We start from the raw sequence: 18,124 nt of genomic DNA, 5'->3' as shown, positions 1-18,124 counted from the left end.
ATCGCTTTGCTTTTTGTCCTGGTTCTTGCTCCCACTCTACCTGCCATCCTTCTGCTTATCTGACCATCTTGACCTGCTTGGAAGTCTCTCTACATGCTCTGGCTCAAGCCCTGATAGGAAGCAGGATGGTTGCAGATGTCCTAGGAAGGCTGATTTGGCACACAGCTAGTGCAGCCTGACTTTGTGTGGGAATGGGGATGCAAACCTGCCTATAGCAGAAAAAAAAGCAGCTCGATATCCAGTTGGAAATGTCGCATTTTGTGGCCGATGTACTGAGTCTGTTAACATCAAATGAAATTAAATGGTAGGTAGTATTTTATGTGCGTAAACTGATAATAGAAATAATCCATGCAACAAAAACATTATAAAATTTGTTTATTTTGAATATAGTTTATATGTTTTTATATTTTAAAAAAATACACTGGAGGGAGTAGTTACAAATTTAAGTGCCGTAGAATTTCACAGTTCTCTACTTTACCACATGATCTACTCCTAAGCTACCACAAGAGAACAGCTCACTAGTAGCAGAACTAACCTGCGGGAATCCTGGGTTTAATTCCTGGATAGGGCTTTCACTCATCTCTTTGGCTATGACTGTGACAGAAGTAATGGTCGCAGCCCCCATGAGGTAGTATTCTTAGCTGAGTTCACAAAAGAAATGCCTATAATTTCTTAATGGGTTTCAAGAGCATCCTTGACTACAGTGATAGTTACAATTTTATTTACCACTAAGCTTAGGCTTATAAACTAGATGGGCCTTAGAATATGATAGCATATATAGAAAAGTAAAATAATAAAAAAGCAGAAGCTTTTGATCACAATAAAGTTATATTGAAAACACAAAAGCTCTTCCACAGCCCTTCTGGAAGCATCTGGCATAGTATTGTGAAGGCTGAACTTAGGATATGGACCAGTGAAATATGTATTTTATAAAAGGCAAGCTGTAAACTATTCAAATGGTGATGTGAATAGGACCCAACAAGGTCTGTGTTTTGGCACTTATTGCCTTCCTCAGAAGTCCTCCAAAGAACGATCTTCTAAAATATCACATCAAATACATTTGGAATATATGATTTCATGATAACAAAACAACATGCTACGAAGTGAATATCAAAACATCACTTATCATCATCTATTCTTGTGGACAGTGTGATAGCTAACATCAATTTTGATTTTTATAATAATCTTTTGTTAGTTCATCTGGAGACTTTGTTTTTATCCCACTTTATCTTGTGTGTCTTGACCTTAGTATGGGTACTCTTGTCCCTCCTTTTTTTTACTTGCTCTGTACATCATAAGCGACAGGGCCCCTGTAAGAAAATCCCAAGTAGAATGAGACATTCTCATTTCCCTGAGGTACTGAGGCATAATATAGAGGCAACACATCAATCTTACTTTTTTGACCATGGCCACGTACAAACACCTTCCCATCCTCTGTCCATCCATCAATTCGTTTCAGTGCTTGTTGAATACAGTGTGTTTTCCAGACCTCTCCATTTAGCCACTTCAATCGCCATTCATTTAAGGAGCCTTCACTTAGCTTATCAATCCTACTTCTGTGTATTATCTTTCTAAGCCCATAACCATTTCCCAAGAAGAACTGCGTATAAATTCTCTTTTTTCTAACAGGTACATTTTTAATTTTTTCGTCATGCTTTTGCTTCAGACTATCTAGTGCTACTTTTAAAATATCATCTTTATCAGGATCAGATCTCTTGTCTTCTGCATTATCAGGCCAGTAGAGTAAAATGAGTAAAAAATAGGCACTGGCTGGAAACAATTTTCTCTTCTGAAAAAAACTTTTGCTAAGTTCTCGAAGTTCTTGAAATGATAAAAGATTTGGAGATGATGGAGATACACACCCCAGAGAAATGTGGCATAGTATGTAGTTGATACGACTACTGACCTCAAGATTTGTTCTGTCTTTTGGGTAAAGGTTTATTATTGTTTCTAATTTTCGTGCTGATCTTTCATCTTTTAAATCCGACAGCAGTGAAAGAATCGTGGTAGGATTCCCACCGCCATGCTTATAAATATTCATTGATTTCATTAATTGTGTCATAGAGCTCTGATCTCTAGATCCTTCATTAGTTTCTCCAGAAAGGAATTTTGAAGAAAAAAATTTTGCAAATACTTCCGTCTTTCTTACCAGCCATTTTCTGGGATTGCATACTTTTTCTTCCACTTTACTCTTTTGTTCTTCATCTTCACTTTTATCAGTTTGAAAGTAACTCAGATCTTCTGAAATCCAATCTAGAGCATTGTAAATATTCTTGTGTAAGCCTTTTAAACGGCCATGAAGCTTACTCCAAGGTTTTTTAATGTCAGCTGGAATATAGTCTGTGATCAAATAACTCACTAGTTCACTGTTTACATTCTCCTCATTTTTATGAAATATTTCAAGTGAAGACAGCAGTTGTAGCAAACGACACCCAACATCTACTTCTCCAAAAAAGCCAGAATTGTTAATGTTGTCAGGCTCTGCTTTTGCAGCACTTTGGGCAGCTCTGAAGCACTCCATGGCCTTTAGGGCCATTTCTATCAATTCAATTATTTCTGAAGGTTTAAGGTCAACATTGCCTTTATTGTCCACTTGAACATTAAACCATTTTTTGTACACTTGCCCTTCAGTATCCAAAATGAAAGAATCACGTGGCAAATGTGATTTGGCTTTTTCTGCCCAGATTGTAGCATCTTCAAATTTTTCATACTTGCAAAGTAATCGGGCCAACAGTTGTGCAAAAAAAGCATCTTTTCCAAAGCATTCATATGCTTTTCTCAAGAGTTCAACAGCTTTATCACAGTGTTTTTCAACTTCACAAATGTGCTCGACAAGTGGCGAAAACAAGCTATCGACATTGTCTCCTTTACTCTTTTTAAAACGACGCAAGAACAGATCTCTAGTGAACCGTATAAACTCATCTCTTCCAAATCGATGCTGAAAAAGAACTGTTTCCTGTAGAAGATCCATAGCAATTTTGCTATGAAGTTGGTTTTCTGAAAGTTGATGTAAAATTTCCTTTGCAACAAGTGGATGTATTATAGACACCGAAGAAATCCATGTGGTATTTTCTCTTAATTCAATGAACATGAATCTTGCTTGTTCAGTTAAACAATTTTTAAAATTAGACTGTCGCAATATATTTTTTTCATTATCTGTATACGCTCCCAGTCCCAGAAAAGCCTCACAATGGGACAAGGAAATGTATGAATTTTGTACATAGAAATTTAGTAACGCAACATATTTCATTAAACTCGTCACACGAGATGAGCGGTCAATGCCTTGCAGCACATTATGTACAACGTCACGGACATACTGTTCGTTAAATTCTTTACTCATTAGAACAAATGTAATTATAAATTCTGGTGGGAACTGCTGTTCAAGCTCTTTAGCTTTACTTTCAAACAACACTTTCTCAGCATCTTTCAGTTTGTGAGTGACTGCAATTGTGTCTAATGGAGAAGCTTTACAAAGTTTTTCAGGTGTGTTCGATCGGTTACAACTCATGAGAATGAAACATGGCTTAGAGCAAGTAATGTTTTTAGCTGTAATGACAGTTGCTAATTCATGTTTTAAATCATCCAGATATTCTTCATCACAGTCTTCTACTAAGAGGAGGACTGAGAGACATTGACTGAAGTCTTTCTCTTCATATTCTCTAAATTTAATTGCATGATCACATACTGTTGAGACTGGACATGATAACTTCACAACTGCGCATCTTAATTCCTTTCTGGTTTTCCAAAGAACTTGTCGTGCAACAGTGCTTCCTCCACTGCCAGGCTGATGAACTATTTTTATTCTAGCTACGGGAAGTTTACATGTGTTTCTATGCAAAATCTCATTTAAAATTTGTCGAACCTCTTCACATGCCTCACGCTCAATAACTTCACCACACCGTTTCTTCTCAGCAAGCCAAAAATTTTTCCAGCTAACTTTTCCACCTCGATAAAATGTACTTTCTATTTCCTCTATTTGCTCTTTATTTATCAGATCCAATTTTATATCGTTGCATTCATCTACACATAAAATTTCAAGTGAAAACATTCTTTCTTTCTCAAGTGTTCTGAAAACACACTGTCCTTTAGTGGAAACGGGTATATGACTGGCATAATCTGTAAAAGGTAACATGTCTTGAACAGTGCCATCTACATGACTGAGTTTCATACCAACAATACTTATCTGATCGAGCTTTTCACGATTAGGACATGATAACTGAGCTCTATTTGCCCACTTCTCGTAATTTTCTTGAGACTCAGCAATACAAATGATATTTTCCATACCATTCATTTCTTCATAGAATTCATTGAAAGTATCCATAATTGGTTTCTCTACAGGTGACAACAATAAAAAAATTACAATAAAAGAATCTTTTGGAAGAATTTCATCACAAATAATAGAAACTGCTTTCTTTAAGGACTTTTTTTTTGTTCTGATCCAAGTGTCTTCATCACAAGGATCATCACTTCCTAGATAACCAGTACGTCCATTGCAGAATATCCAACTAGTTTGATCAAATAAATGCAACTGTTTTATCCAATCACTTGTGCTCATTGTCTGGTCCTTAGAATAACTTTTCAAGGAATGAAGGTTTGTAGCATGATGTTCTTTGTATTTAGAGCAAAGTCCCGAGCATTCAGAATTTGCATCAAAATCAAAAGCACAAAATATATTCATCCGCATTAAAAAATTACTGTGTTGCAATTCTTCTCTCCCGCATCCATTTGTGACAAGTATATACCACAGTGACTCATCAAAAGATTTTCTGCCATTTGTTAAAAGAACAGATAACTTTCTCCCCAAGTCTTCTGTAGTTTTTGTAATGGCTGTATTTCTTGATTCTGCCTCTTTTCTTTTTGCATCTCTACTTGCCATTTCATCAATAAAGGCTCTATACTCTTCATTTGTAACACTTTCAGACTTGGTTCCCACTCTTCGATAAATAGCTTGTTTTTCACGATAAACTTTATTGGAACGTTCATTAAATTTTGGAAGAGTTACTTCAAAATGCTTTCCATTGACATTGCTGTATAATGGAATAATGTCAATTTCAACAATAAAGTTCTTGTCTTCAGTGTCCTTCTCAATCACCTCAATAAATTGGGGAGGACGAATGCAGTGCCGTGCAAGTTCACATTCAGATGAAGCAAAACATGTTTCAATGTAATCTAATGCATCCACATACACAGATCTATCTTTTACTTTAATTCCAACAATTTGTCCATGTTCCCACTCCTTGTTTTCGACACTGTCCACCACACCAAAGTGTATGGTGCCATTTGTTCGAACATTCATGCAAGCAGAAGCAAATCGAATAACCTCGTAGGCGAATTTTGCTTGCAGCCTTGTTCTATCCAGTGCTGAAGCAGTAATAAAGGATTTGTATTCATGGCAAGGTATAATCAGGTCTTTCAATCCCGTCTCCGGTGGAAGGACAGTGTTTTTCACATACTTAAAATTATTATCTTCAATAGCAAATGGCCGAAATTTGCTCACAGTTGAAACTTCATCTCTATTTCTTTTGCTGTAAGGATGTGGTTTACTTAGACACTTGTTAACACTATCGACAGTCAAAACTGATTTCTCATTTCCTTGATGCTTGCTTTTTTCTGCCTGGCTCATGATCTCCTTATTTGGTGCTGCATTTATTTGAGAGTTTACTTCTTGCTTTGGTCCATCTTCTTGAGGCCTTTGTTTTCCACGCGTCAAAGCTTTGATTTCCTGGATTTCAGTCTCTGCTCCTGCACCCATAAGATCAGAAGTTGCTACATCTTCAGCAGAAGCAGCTGTTTTGCAATTTTCTGAGGACTGAAAGTTCAGTTGGGCAATTTCATTTCTTTTTTTTATAAGGAGTTGGATTTGCCCTTCTTTCATACCAATTTTTCTGAGAAAATTTTCATCGATCTCTTTAAGCGCAGGCCCAGTTACCTCCTCTTCAAATAATTTCTCTACATATTGTTTTTTAATTTGTATAGACTCTAACCAGCACCTCACATTGCTTTCATTCCATTCTTCCAAAGGCAGTTTTTGGTATTCTAAACAAAATAGAGAAGTATGTTTTAATATAAATGTCGAACACATGCAAACAAACTAAAAAAATGCCAAAAAAAGAAAGCTTACCCATTTTCACAAGACTGCAGTTTTGCTCCGACAGTGATAATCAGGTTCTAAAACAAATTATATGTATATTTATTGCAAATGTTCACATTTTCTATATTTACTGTCTAAAACAAGTTATGCTTTTTTAACATTTAAACCTACATTTGCAAGTCTACTTACACAATTCAATTTTTCTTACTGGTTAGTTAGTTATTACAAAACAGGATTAAGACCTCAAACTATCACTAGTGATGTTATAAGCAGTTATACTACTTTGGGGTTGGTTTTTTTTGATGTTATATTGTCTTAGGGGAGGGAGGTGTTATAAACAAAAATTTGCATATCAAGGAGGCAGTGTGTGCCTGGATTGTATAAATGGTGCCATGATCTGCAGGTGCCCACAAACGCAGTGCCAACTGTATGCCAATCATGTGGCAGCGCCATTCATAGAATTGCAGCTATGTCACAGGCTTCAGAAATGTAGGCCAGGGTTTTCAAGGACTATATTTCTGGCACCTATCTATGACAAGAATTGCAACTATGGAGGCACTTACCGAAACCTATGGATACTTCTGGCGTTAACCACGCCCATTTTACCCTTAGGCGCCAGTAGGTACTTCTGTAGTTGTGGTTCTGACACTGTTTGTGAAAGCGCCGTCTTGTTTTAATGATATTTTAATTGCTTTTGGGGCAATTGGGGTTAGACAGGTGGGTATAGGGTGTTTTGGGGGGGTTCACCATAACCTATAATGAGTTGTGGTGAGATGTTCACCCTGTAAGGTGCCCTGCTGCTCTGTTGCCATGTCTGGATGGCCAGTCCATCACAATGCTGGGCCCTCCCATGTCCAAATGGTCTTGTTCTGAGCGTTTGGGACTTGGACAAATTTTTGGTTGAAAATGTGGTATAAAGATAGACGTACTGGTGGTCTGGATGATCAACTGTCTGCATATCTAGATAGATGATTTAAAAAAAAAAAAAAAAAAATTCTAGATGTATTTTCCGAAAATGGACATTTTCCCCCTGCTGAGTTTAGGCGTCTAGTACCATACGTCTGAATCAGACTTAGATGTATCTTTTGATTTATGCCCCTCCATGTACAGTATAAAGTCTGGGGCATGGACCTGACATGGTCCTTATTTTGGTATAAAAGAGCCTTCTTCTGGGGTCCATTCTGGTTGAGCCACAACAAATAGAAATGCTAAAATGTATTCAAAAATACTGTGTGATAAAGATGGAACGCAGCCAACGCAGGAAGTCTAGTAATTGTACTACTTGGATTTGTCAAGTATTTGCTTCGCTTTTATTTGTGAAGACTTTTAATTGCTAACAATAAACCTTTTTTTGAGATCATCACTTCCACAGTTCTGTTTTGCTTGTAAGAACCCGTCAAACAATGCCGAAGCTGCAACCACCTGTAATTAAAAGACAAACCCAAATCATATTCCCTACTCAAATCCACAAAAGATTTAAAATCACCCCCACTCAAAAGCTGAGTACTCCAGATACCCTTATCCTGCCAATCAACCCAACTTATCATAGTTCCCTGGTTTCTTATATCAGGATTATGTCATATGGAAACAAACCATCTGCCATAAAGAAAAAGGTACCACCAGAAGAACCTGTATTGTATATGCAGCACCCAAAGGAATTGGGGATAGCAAAGCCCTCTCCATCTGTAGCCACCATATGTTCCCCCTCCAACAGAAACCAAGCCACTGCAGCTGCAACCAGATAAGCATAATGATATAACCTGAAATCTGGAAAATTAACACACCCTCCACCCTTAAGTTTACACAAAGCAATTGTTGGAGGTTTGTTCTGCTAAAGAAAGTGCATAATCTTAACCTCCAAACTTTTATTAAACAAATCCAACATGGCAATGGCATCATATTCAACATAGAATTTATTTTAGAGGTCAATACCATTTTAATCACTTCCAATCTACCCCACCATGACAAATATAGGGGAGACCAACGAGTAACTAGCTCATCTACAACTGCAAGTAACTCTTGTCGATTAAGCTCCAGAGTGGCCTCCATATTAAACCCCTAAACACTTCAATTTACTTGCAGCCCATACTAATGGAGGTTCCCCCATGTCCTCTACGAGTATGAACATTTAAGAGCATAGCCTCTGATTTTCCCCAATTCACTTTATACCCTGGCTGACACAGCGAATAATTTTTCCAACAAAGAAAATAAAGTGTGAGAGGTTGATGCTTTTAACCCCCCCCCCCCATCAGATTCATCTGCATATGCTGAGAGCTCACAAAGCACACCACCACACTGCACACCTGTCATACTACTCTACCTAACTGCAATAGCCAATGGTTCCAGGGCCAGATTAAACAACAGTAAAGATAAAGGACGCTCCCGTTTTGTACCACGGAAAAGCCAAAAATGCCAGACAAGCTTTAGGCATACTATACAGCAACTGTAATAATTTCACAAATGGTGCACCCACCTCAAACTTTTTCAACACCTAAAACAAGTATACCAACTCTATCCTGCTTTCTCTGCATCTAATGACAAAGCTAACAAAGGGTCAAGTAGTTGAGGAGCCATAGACAGAACTGTCCAAAATGTATGTGAATTATCCATAGTTAACTGCCCCTATGTAACATCACTCTGATCAGAATGAATCAGCAAGGGCAAAAACTTAGAAAGGCGCATTGAAAGAACCTTTGCATACATCTTACAATCTACATCAATCAAAGAAATAGGTCTGAAATTCTCTACCTAAGTAGAATCCAGTCCCGGCTTTGACAGTACTACAATCCGAGACTCTTCAAAGCAATCTGCACTCTTACCTCCACTGTCCAACAAGGGCTGATAATACAACACCAAATAAAACTCTATAGGTGACCCTCAGGGTCAGGAGTCTTTCCACTTGAAAGATTTAAGCACCTCCTAAATCTCTCCTGCCATCACACTACCACCCTAAACTTCCTGCTGCTGCAACATAAGCTCTGGATGTGATAAATTAGCTATCCAGAAGCCAGAGAAATCCACTTCAGACTTATATAGACAGTTATAGAAATCCTTAAATTCTTTAGCAAAATTGACATCACTAGTAAGACAAGCACCATTTCTACCCACATCCAACAGGACCTAACCTCTGCTCTTCCTTCCATGCAAATACTGTCCCAAAAAGTATAAAGTCCTACGCATAAAACTGAAGCGCCCCACTTCTTTACTTAATAAGGCATTAGAAGCATATCCCGCTGCACCCCCCCCACACCTGTTCCCTTTCCCCGTACCTTTTTAATTTTTCTGGCATGTGCAGCATGCCTATGTCGGTGTTGGCTTACCCTTTGATGTTATTTCCTAGGCACAGGTCCCGGAACTGACATCAGAGAGAGCACTGATGCCAATGCAGGCAATAATCTTGCGCCGGGGAAGTAAAAAAGGTATAGGGGAAAGTAAGGGGTGCAAGGAGAGGAGGAGGGGTGCCACGCCCATAGCAAGATGGTACCCAGACGGACCGCCCCCACCCCTTACTACACCACTGAGTATATCTAATTTTTTGTAACTTACCCAAATGATACCTTGAACCAGTATTCAGACAAACCCTTTCCGATTGCAAAATATTTCCTTCCAACCTGCTCAACTCTCTCCTCCTCTCATTTGCTTTACAACAGCAGCATAATTTATCACTGTGCCCCGAAGTGTCGCTTTTTATGCTTCGTACCACACAAAAAGGCGAATAAGCAGCCAACAGGTTATACAGGAAATAATCAGCCGTAGCAGTTTCAACTACCTCTTTGAAAGTGTCATCCTCAAGTAAAGCCACAGAAAAATCACCATCCATCTGAACCAAAACACCCGCATGATCTGAGACAATAATTCCACAAATCCGTGAATCCACCAAAAACTACAGAAGAACCTTGGGAGATTAAAAAGTAATGGACATGTGGATCGGTGAAAAAACACATGTATACTATCTCATACTGGGATGTTGTACACACCATGAATCTATTAGACCCAACTGTTGACTAATCGAAGCAATAGTCTTACCAGCCCTGGTTTGGGCCCTCCGACTTGTTGACTGCTTATCCAAAGAAAACCAAAAAAACTCTGTGGAGTGACAATGTTCCCAAATGGACTTTATTTGAAAGTATCAAAGTTCCAAAGGTACACTAAAATCATCCACATAAAATAATTCCATCCACATAAAAGTAAATCATCCACATAAGAGCCTTAAAGGACCTAGTCCGCTAGGGATACAGGATCCAACACGGTCCGCGTTTCGACAAAAAGTCTTCTTCAGGGGTCCCTGGGGGTCCTATAAAGGTGAGTACGTGGGAAACAATTGTGTGGTGAACCGGAAGTGAGACACAGAGTTTTTTTGGTGTTCTCTGGATTTTCTTCTTTGTGGATATTTTGGGGTCAATTCCTTTTGTTTTTTGCTTATCCAAAGAAACATTTTGAATTTCATTAAAATCCCCATCTAAAAGATAGTAAATGAGAGCAGATAAAGACCTGAACGGTCCATCTAGTCTGCCCAACAGTCACACTCATTATACTTTCATGTTTAAATTGTGTTTAATATTTCTGGGCAATAGACCATAGAAGTCCACTTGGTATTGTCGTTAGGTTCCCACTGCTGGAGTTTTAATTGAAGCCTACTCCAGCCTATCCTAACCATCCTGTCACTGGAGCTTCTATCAAAGCCCACCCCAGCTCATCCTAAACCAAATCACCATATACGGGACACGGACTGTGCAGGATTGCTTTAGTTTTATATCATTCATTTTCTAATTAGAGATCCTCTGTGTTTATCCCATGCTTTTTTGAATTCCGTCACCATTTTCATTTCCAGCACCTCCCTCAGGAGGGCATTCCAGGCATTCACCATTCTCGCTATGCAACCTTACTTCATGCCATACCATCTTACTTTCCCTGGAAAAGATTTGTCTCTATATTAATAACTTTCAAGCATTTAAACTTCTGCATCATATCTCCCCTGTCCTTCTTCTCTATAGTATATATATTCAGGTCTTCCAGTCTCTTCTTGTATGTCTTTTTGCGCAAGCCCCAAACCATTTTCATTGCTTTTCTCTGGACTACTTCAAGTCTTTTTACATCCTTAGCCAGAAACAGCCTCCAAAACTGAACACAGTACTCCAGGTGAGGCCTCACCAATGACCTGTACAGGGACATCAACACCTCCTTTCTTCTGCTGGTTATGCCTCTACAGCCACTGCCTTGTCACACTGTTTCATCACCTTCAAATCCTCAGACACTATCACCCCAAGGTCCCTCTCCCTGTCCGTGCATATCAGTCTTTCACCTCCTGCCATATATGGTCCCCTGGATGTCTACTCCCCAAGTGCATCACTCTGCAATTTGCATTGAATTTTAGTTGCCAGAAATTAGACCACTGTTCTAATCTAATCTAATCCTTAGGTTTGTATACTGCATCATCTCCACGTTCGTAGAGCTCAGCGCGGTTTACAGTGGAAGAAATAGGAAGGAACTACAACAGAGGGTTAGAGGTAGAAGTGTGAAGAAAATTTAGAGGACTTCGGATGCCAAGTTATAAGAGTTTCCTTGATTCCTAAATTGGAGGGAGATTTACATTTTTGTGAAAAGCCAGGTTTTCAAATGTTTGCGGAAAACTTGGAGGGAGCTCTTCTAACGTTTGCAGATCCTTTTTCATGTTTTCCACTCCCTCTGGGTGCCAACTCTGTTACAAATCTTGGTATCATCCACAAAAAGGCAAACCTTACCTTCGATCCCTTCAGCAGTGTCGCTCACAAATATATTGAACAGAATTGGCCCCAACACCGATCCTTGTGGCACTCGACTACTCACTTTTCCTTCCTCCGAGCAAATTCTATTAACCAACACCCTCTGGCTTCTGTCTGTCAACCAGTTTCTAATTCAGTTCACCACTTTGGGTCCTAAATTCTGACTGTCAATTTATTCAATAGCCTCCTATGTGGAACCATGTTAAAGGCTTTGCTGAAATCTAAGTAAATTACATCTAGTGCACGACCTCGATCCAATTCCCTGGTTGCCCAGTCAAAGAATTCAATCAGATTTGTTTGGCACGATTTACCTGTAGTAAAGTCATGTTGCCTTGGATCTTGTAACCCATTGGATTTTAGAAAGTTCATGATCCTTTCTTCAGCAACGCTTCCATTATTTTCCCAATAACTGAAGTGAGGCTTACTGGCCCTGTAGTTTCCCGCATCATCTCTGTGACCACTTTTGTGAAGAGGGATGATATGCACTCTTCTCCAATCTTACAGAACCTCTCCCATCTCAAAGGGGTTATTGAACAAATCTTTAAGAGTACCTGTCAGAACCTCTCTGAGCTCCCTCAATATTCTGGGATGGATGCCACCTGGTCCCATGGCTTTGTCCATCTTCAATTTTTCAAATGGTTCATAAATACTTTCTTGCATAAGCAGTGCAGTATCCACTCCATTCTCATGTGTAACTTTGCCAGTCAATCACAGTCCTTTTCCAGGATTTTCTTCTGTGAACAGAGAGCAGAAGTATTTGTTTAGGAAGTTAGCTTTTCCTCATCAGTTTCCACATAGCAGTTTACAGCTTCTTTCAGTCTCACAGTTCCATTTCTTGCCCTCCTCCTTTCATTAATAAACCTAAAAAAATTTTGTCACCTTTTTTTTACATTTTTAGTTATTTACTCTTCTGTTTTCAGCAGATTTCTCTCTCTCTCGGCTTCTTTCAATTTCATCCAGTATTCTTTCTGTGTGCCGCCTCTTGAGGTTTTTTTTGCATTTCACAAATGTCAACACTTTTGCCTTTATTTTCGCCATCACTTCTTTGGAAAACCATATTGGTTTCCTTTTTCTCTTGCTTTTATTTTCGTCATATAAAGGTCGGTGGCCAATTTTATTGCTCCTTTCAGCTTGGACCACTGTTTCTCCACTTCTCTTATATCCTCCCATCAGCTCTTTCTTCAGGAACACCCTCATTTTACTAAAGTTCGTACGTTTGAAATCCAGGACTTTGAGTTTTGTGTGGCTGCCCTCCAATTTAGCTGTTATATCAAACCAAATCGTTTGAAGATCACTACCGCCTAGGTGGGCACCAACTCAGATGCTAGAGACACTTTCCCCATTTGTGAGCACCAGTTCTAATCTAATCTAATCTTTGGTTTATATACCGGGTCATCTCCCAGTGGAGCTCGACTCGGTTCACATATAATTAAGACTAGAGTACATAGCAGAAAACATAGGTGAAGGAAGAACTAATTAAAAACTAAAGTACATAAGAAAAATAACTACAATATTATCATTTCATTGAGGCTGTAGTTAAACCATTTAAAAATTGCGAGAACAACAAAGTTTTCAGGAATTTATGAAATAATTGCAGCTGGCCTAAAAGCCTAATGGGGTCAGGAAGTTCATTCCAGATTAGAGAGTTGCACGGGGACAGAAATCCCACCCATCCCCGCCCGTCCCCACCAGGATCCTCTCCGTCCCCACCCATCCCTGCCAGGATCCTCTCCGTCCCCACCTGTCCCCGCAAGGAATTACCTCCATCCCTGCCCGTCCCCATAAAAAGCAGCAATTACTTCTGATAAGATCATCAATTCCACAGTTTCTTTTGTGTTTGCGCTACTGTTTTCCTTGTGGAATCTCTTTGGTGGAACCCTTTTTTTGTTTTCTGTTCAGGTAATTAACTTATAAACCCCCTCTTTTACTAAGGCCGACGTGTTCATTATATTATATGGACGAACCCTGCTTCCAAAGCCTTCCATCACCGTGGGAGTCCCTTTGGCTAGAAAGGGGCCCCGTGAGAGTCCCGTGGGCCAGAGGGGGGTCCCCGTGGGAGTCCCGTGGGCCAGAGGGGGGTCCCCGTGGGAGTCCCGTGGGTTGGGGGGATTCCCATGGGATTCCCGCGATCCCCGTTCCCGTGCAGACCTCTATTCCAGATCTCTACAAACTTGTAAACAAAAGATCGACTGAGCTTCCCAGCAGATTTAATTCCCTTAAAGGAAGGGAAGGCTAACTTATATATTTGTGTGTTTTTCAAATGGCAAAGTCTAAGGGTATTCCAACATAAGGGGACAAAAGGATCAAATATTCCATAGAGAAGCTTGAAGATTATGCATGCGCATTTAAACTGGATCCTAAAGCGAACTGGGAGCCGCTGCTATTTAATATATTCATAAATGATCTAGAAACAGGAACGAAGAGTGAGATAATAAAATTTGCGGACGACACCAAACTATTTAGTGGAGCTCGGACAAAGGAGGACTGCGAAAAATTGCAAAGGGACTTGGACAAATTAGGGGAATGGGCAGAGAGATGGCAGATGAAGTTCAATGTTGAGAAGTGTAAAAGTACTGCATGTGGGAATCAGAAACCTGAGGTACAGCTATACGATGGGAGGGATGTTATTGAATGAGAGTACCCAAGAAAGGGACTTGGGGTAATGGTGGACATGACAATGAAGCCGACGGCACAGTGCGCAGCGGCCGCTAAGAGAGCGAATAGAATGCTAGGTATAATCAAGAAGGGTATTACAACAAGAACGAAAGAAGTTATCCTGCCGCTGTACCAGGCAATGGTGCGTCTGCATCTTGAGTACTGCGTCCAGTATTGGTCACCATACCTTAAGAAGGATATGGCGTTACTCGAGAGAGTTCAGAGGAGAGCGACACGACTGATTAAGGGGATGGAAAGCCTTTCATACACTGAGATATTGGAGAAACTGAGTCTCTTTTCCCTGGAGAAGAGAAGACTTAGAGGGGATATGATAGAGACTTACAAGATCATGAAGGGCATAGAGAGAGTAGAGAGGGACAGATTCTTCAAACTTTCAGAAAATAAAAAAACGAGGGCATTCGGAAAAGTTGAAAGGGGACAGATTCAAAACGAATGCTAGGAAGTTCTTCTTTACCCAACGTGTGGTGGACACCTGGAATGCACTTCCAGAGGACGTTATAGGGCAGCGTACGGTACTGGGGTTTAAGAAAGGATTGGACAATTTCCTGCTGGAAAAGGGGATAGAGGGGTATAGATAGAGGATTATTGCACAGGTCCTAGACCTGGTGGGCCGCCGCGTGAGCGGACTGCTGGGCACGATGGACCTCAGGTCTGACCCAGCGGAGGCATTTCTTATGTTCTTATGTTCAGTGAAGCTTTATCAACAAAGGGGAAACAGGATCATACTTTCGTTTCCCAAAAAATGAGCTTAGCTGCAGTATTCTGTATTAACTGAAGTCGTTTTAGACTGCTCTTCTTAATGCCCAGATAAACTGAGTTACAATCATCTAGCTGAGACACCATTTGCCTGAGGAGAACATTTTGAAAGGCATCCATGATCTCTCTGCTTCTGATTCTACAGAAGGAACTTTCCAATCCACATCCGACAGGTTGAAATCACCCAGCAGTAGAACCTCCCATTTCTTTCCCAACTTCTGGATATCTGCAACCAAATCTTTATCAAGTTGCTCAGACTGTGTCGGACGTCTAACAACCATGTAGATAAAAGTTCCATCTTCTCTTTTCAAAGCGACCCTTATCGCTTCCCTAGGGCCCCCCACATTTGGCTATTATTCTTCACATTGTTCTTCACTCCTCCACCTTTTCAGCCATCTCTATCCTTCCTAAAAAGATTATAGCCCAGTATGCTAGCATTTTATCCATGGGAATCACTGAACCATGTCTCTGTGAAAGCAACAAAGATATTGTTGCCTCTAATATCAGGGGCTGGAGATCATGAACTTTGTTGCTTAGACTGCGAGCGTTTGTAGTCATTGCTTTCCAGCTACCTTTCATTTTTTGCATAGTTTTTTTGTCTAATCTCACTTCCTACTGCATTGCTAAGAAATTAATTGCTAAGATTGTTGTTTACACTGCTATCTTTACCACTGTAACATCTTGTCTTTTGCTTGGGGCCACCAGAAGTGACCTGCATCCATATACCACCCCCACCTTCTAATTTAAATGCCTGGAAACATCTTGTCTGAATTTCTCAGCAAGGATTCTTTTTCCTTCCATATTAAGATGCAATCTATCATTACAATAAAGGCTTTTGTTTTCCATGTATTGCCTCATCCTCCTATGTACCTAAAGCCTTCTTGATGATACTAGGCTCTGAGCCACCCATTGAAGTTCTCAGTATTTTGTAATCTTTCCTCGCCCTTTCCATAAGTAGCCAGCACTTCTGAAAAGGCTACAGTATTTACAAAAGGTTTTAACCCTTCTCCGAGCTCCCCCACACTGTTAGCTTTGACATGGAAAAACTCTGGTGAATTTATATTTGGTGCATAAACATTAACAAACACAAATATAACTAACTTCCCCTACTTGATAGAATAGGACAGTCTTCTTCAACCGCTGGTCCGTGGACCAGTGCCGGTCCACAGAAAATTAATGCCGGTCCGCGCATGGCCGGCGATCGGATTGGGGCCATCGGCAGCGTCTGGGCTGCAACGGCGATGAGTGGTATCGGCAGCCCCCCTACGACGCAATTCAAGTTCGGCAACGGGCCTCCTTCTCCCCCGGCATCAACAGCACTTCAGATCGGCAATGTGGTACTCAATCCAAAGCTTCCCGTTTCCGCCTAGGCAGTTCGAGTCAGAGGGAAGCTTTGGATTGAACACTGCGTTGCCGATCTGAAGTGCTGTTGATGCTGGGGGGGGGGGGGAGAGAAGGAGGGGTGTTACCGATCTTGTTGCCAAAATTGGAAAGAAAGGTGAGAGGAAGGGAGAGAGATGGGCCTGTGGTGGATGGAGAGATTGAGAGAAGGGGGAAGATGATGGAAGTGGGGGGAAAGAAGAGAGAAGGGGCAGATGATGGAAGTGGGGAGAAGGGAGAGCAAATGCTGAATGGAAGTGGAGAAAGAGAACACATACTGGATGGAAGGAGGGATAAAGAAAAAGGACATATGCTGGATGGGGGAAGAAGATAGAGTTAGTGAGATAGTGGAGGGGTGAAGGAAAAGAGTGGCATGCTGTGGGTAGACACAGTGAAAAGAGGGAAACTGAGGACTGCATAGTAAGAAAGAATTTAATTTAGACGGAGGCAGAAAATAAAGAAGGGAGACCAGAGAAGGAAAGGGAAGAGAGAGATGCCAGAGAATGGGGAAGGAGACAGAGATATCAGATCTGAGCGGAGGAAATGAGAAGAGAGAGATGCTAAAAACCACAGGGGGGAGTTAAAGAGAGATGAAAGGAGAAAGATGCCAGACCATGAGGGAACAGAGGGAAGATGATGGATGCCAGACCAAAGGGGAGGGGTCTAGAGGAGAGATGGCAGGGGGAGACAGACAGTTTCTGGAAGGGGCAAACAGTGGATGGAAAGGGCAGATGCTAGATTGAAGAGACAGGTCAGACGCTGGAAGGAAAAGAGTGAAAAGAAGATGAAAGCAGAAACCAGAGCAACAAAAGGTAGAAAAAAAATCATTTTATTTCTATTTTGTCATTAGAATATATCAGATTTGAAATATATATCCTGCTAGAGACATAACTGGGGACTGCAAAGCCCAGACAGTGCTTCTTTAGCTTCCAGCTGGCTTAGGGCTCTCTCTGACCAGGGGGCACTCCCCTAACACTATTCCTGTCATGTGTGACTGCAGTATTCTGTTAGCATGATATTTCTGTATAGCATTCCGTAATAACTTGGCTTGTTCAGTTTTCTTGATAATAGAAGGAATATATGTGAAGGGGAGGGGAGACTGGGGTTTTGTTGGCCCTTGCTCTGTATATTTGTATTTATAAAATGACAATTGTACAGAATATTGTTTCTTTTTATACTTTAATAAAATACGTTCAATATAAAATCATAACTGAGGCTTGTGCGGATGGGATCAGATGGTTTGCAGGGACTGAGCTCGCAGAGATGGGGCGGAAATGTTGTTTTTTTAAATTCCAGTCTTAATAGTTTGCCGGTCCACAAAATAATTCTTTTATTTCTGCCGGTCCACGGGTGTAAAAAGGTTGAAAAACATTGGAATAGGACACCCATCTACCCTCTCCATCAGAAGCATGTGCGAGCACCTCATATTCCATGCACCAATTAAAACCCCATCCCCCCC

At 40.5% G+C, this 18,124-nt stretch overlaps 1 protein-coding gene across 3 annotated transcripts in view; it reads right to left on the bottom strand.

The window, feature by feature from the left end:
• Positions 1-18,124, bottom strand: part of LOC117367780 (sterile alpha motif domain-containing protein 9-like) — a 39,990-nt gene that overhangs the window by 17,554 nt on the left and 4,312 nt on the right. Inside the window, exons 1-4 of one of the 3 annotated variants that reach the window (XM_033960708.1) lie at positions 12,405-12,529; positions 7,437-7,513; positions 6,122-6,168; positions 1,396-6,036 (exon numbers count right to left, since the gene is read on the bottom strand). In XM_033960708.1, the coding sequence (XP_033816599.1) occupies positions 1,396-6,036; positions 6,122-6,125 (4,645 nt within the window). In that variant the 5' untranslated portion in view covers positions 6,126-6,168; positions 7,437-7,513; positions 12,405-12,529. Of the gene's footprint in view, positions 1-1,395; positions 6,096-6,121; positions 6,169-7,436; positions 7,514-12,404; positions 12,530-18,124 lie in introns of those variants that run through there. The other 2 variants (XM_033960707.1, XM_033960706.1) reach the window with 2 other exon arrangements.

The sequence above is a fragment of the Geotrypetes seraphini genome, chromosome 10 (assembly GCF_902459505.1).
Source record: "Geotrypetes seraphini chromosome 10, aGeoSer1.1, whole genome shotgun sequence".
Lineage (NCBI taxonomy): Eukaryota > Metazoa > Chordata > Amphibia > Gymnophiona > Dermophiidae > Geotrypetes > Geotrypetes seraphini.
This window is presented reverse-complemented; position numbering and strand designations above follow the sequence as displayed.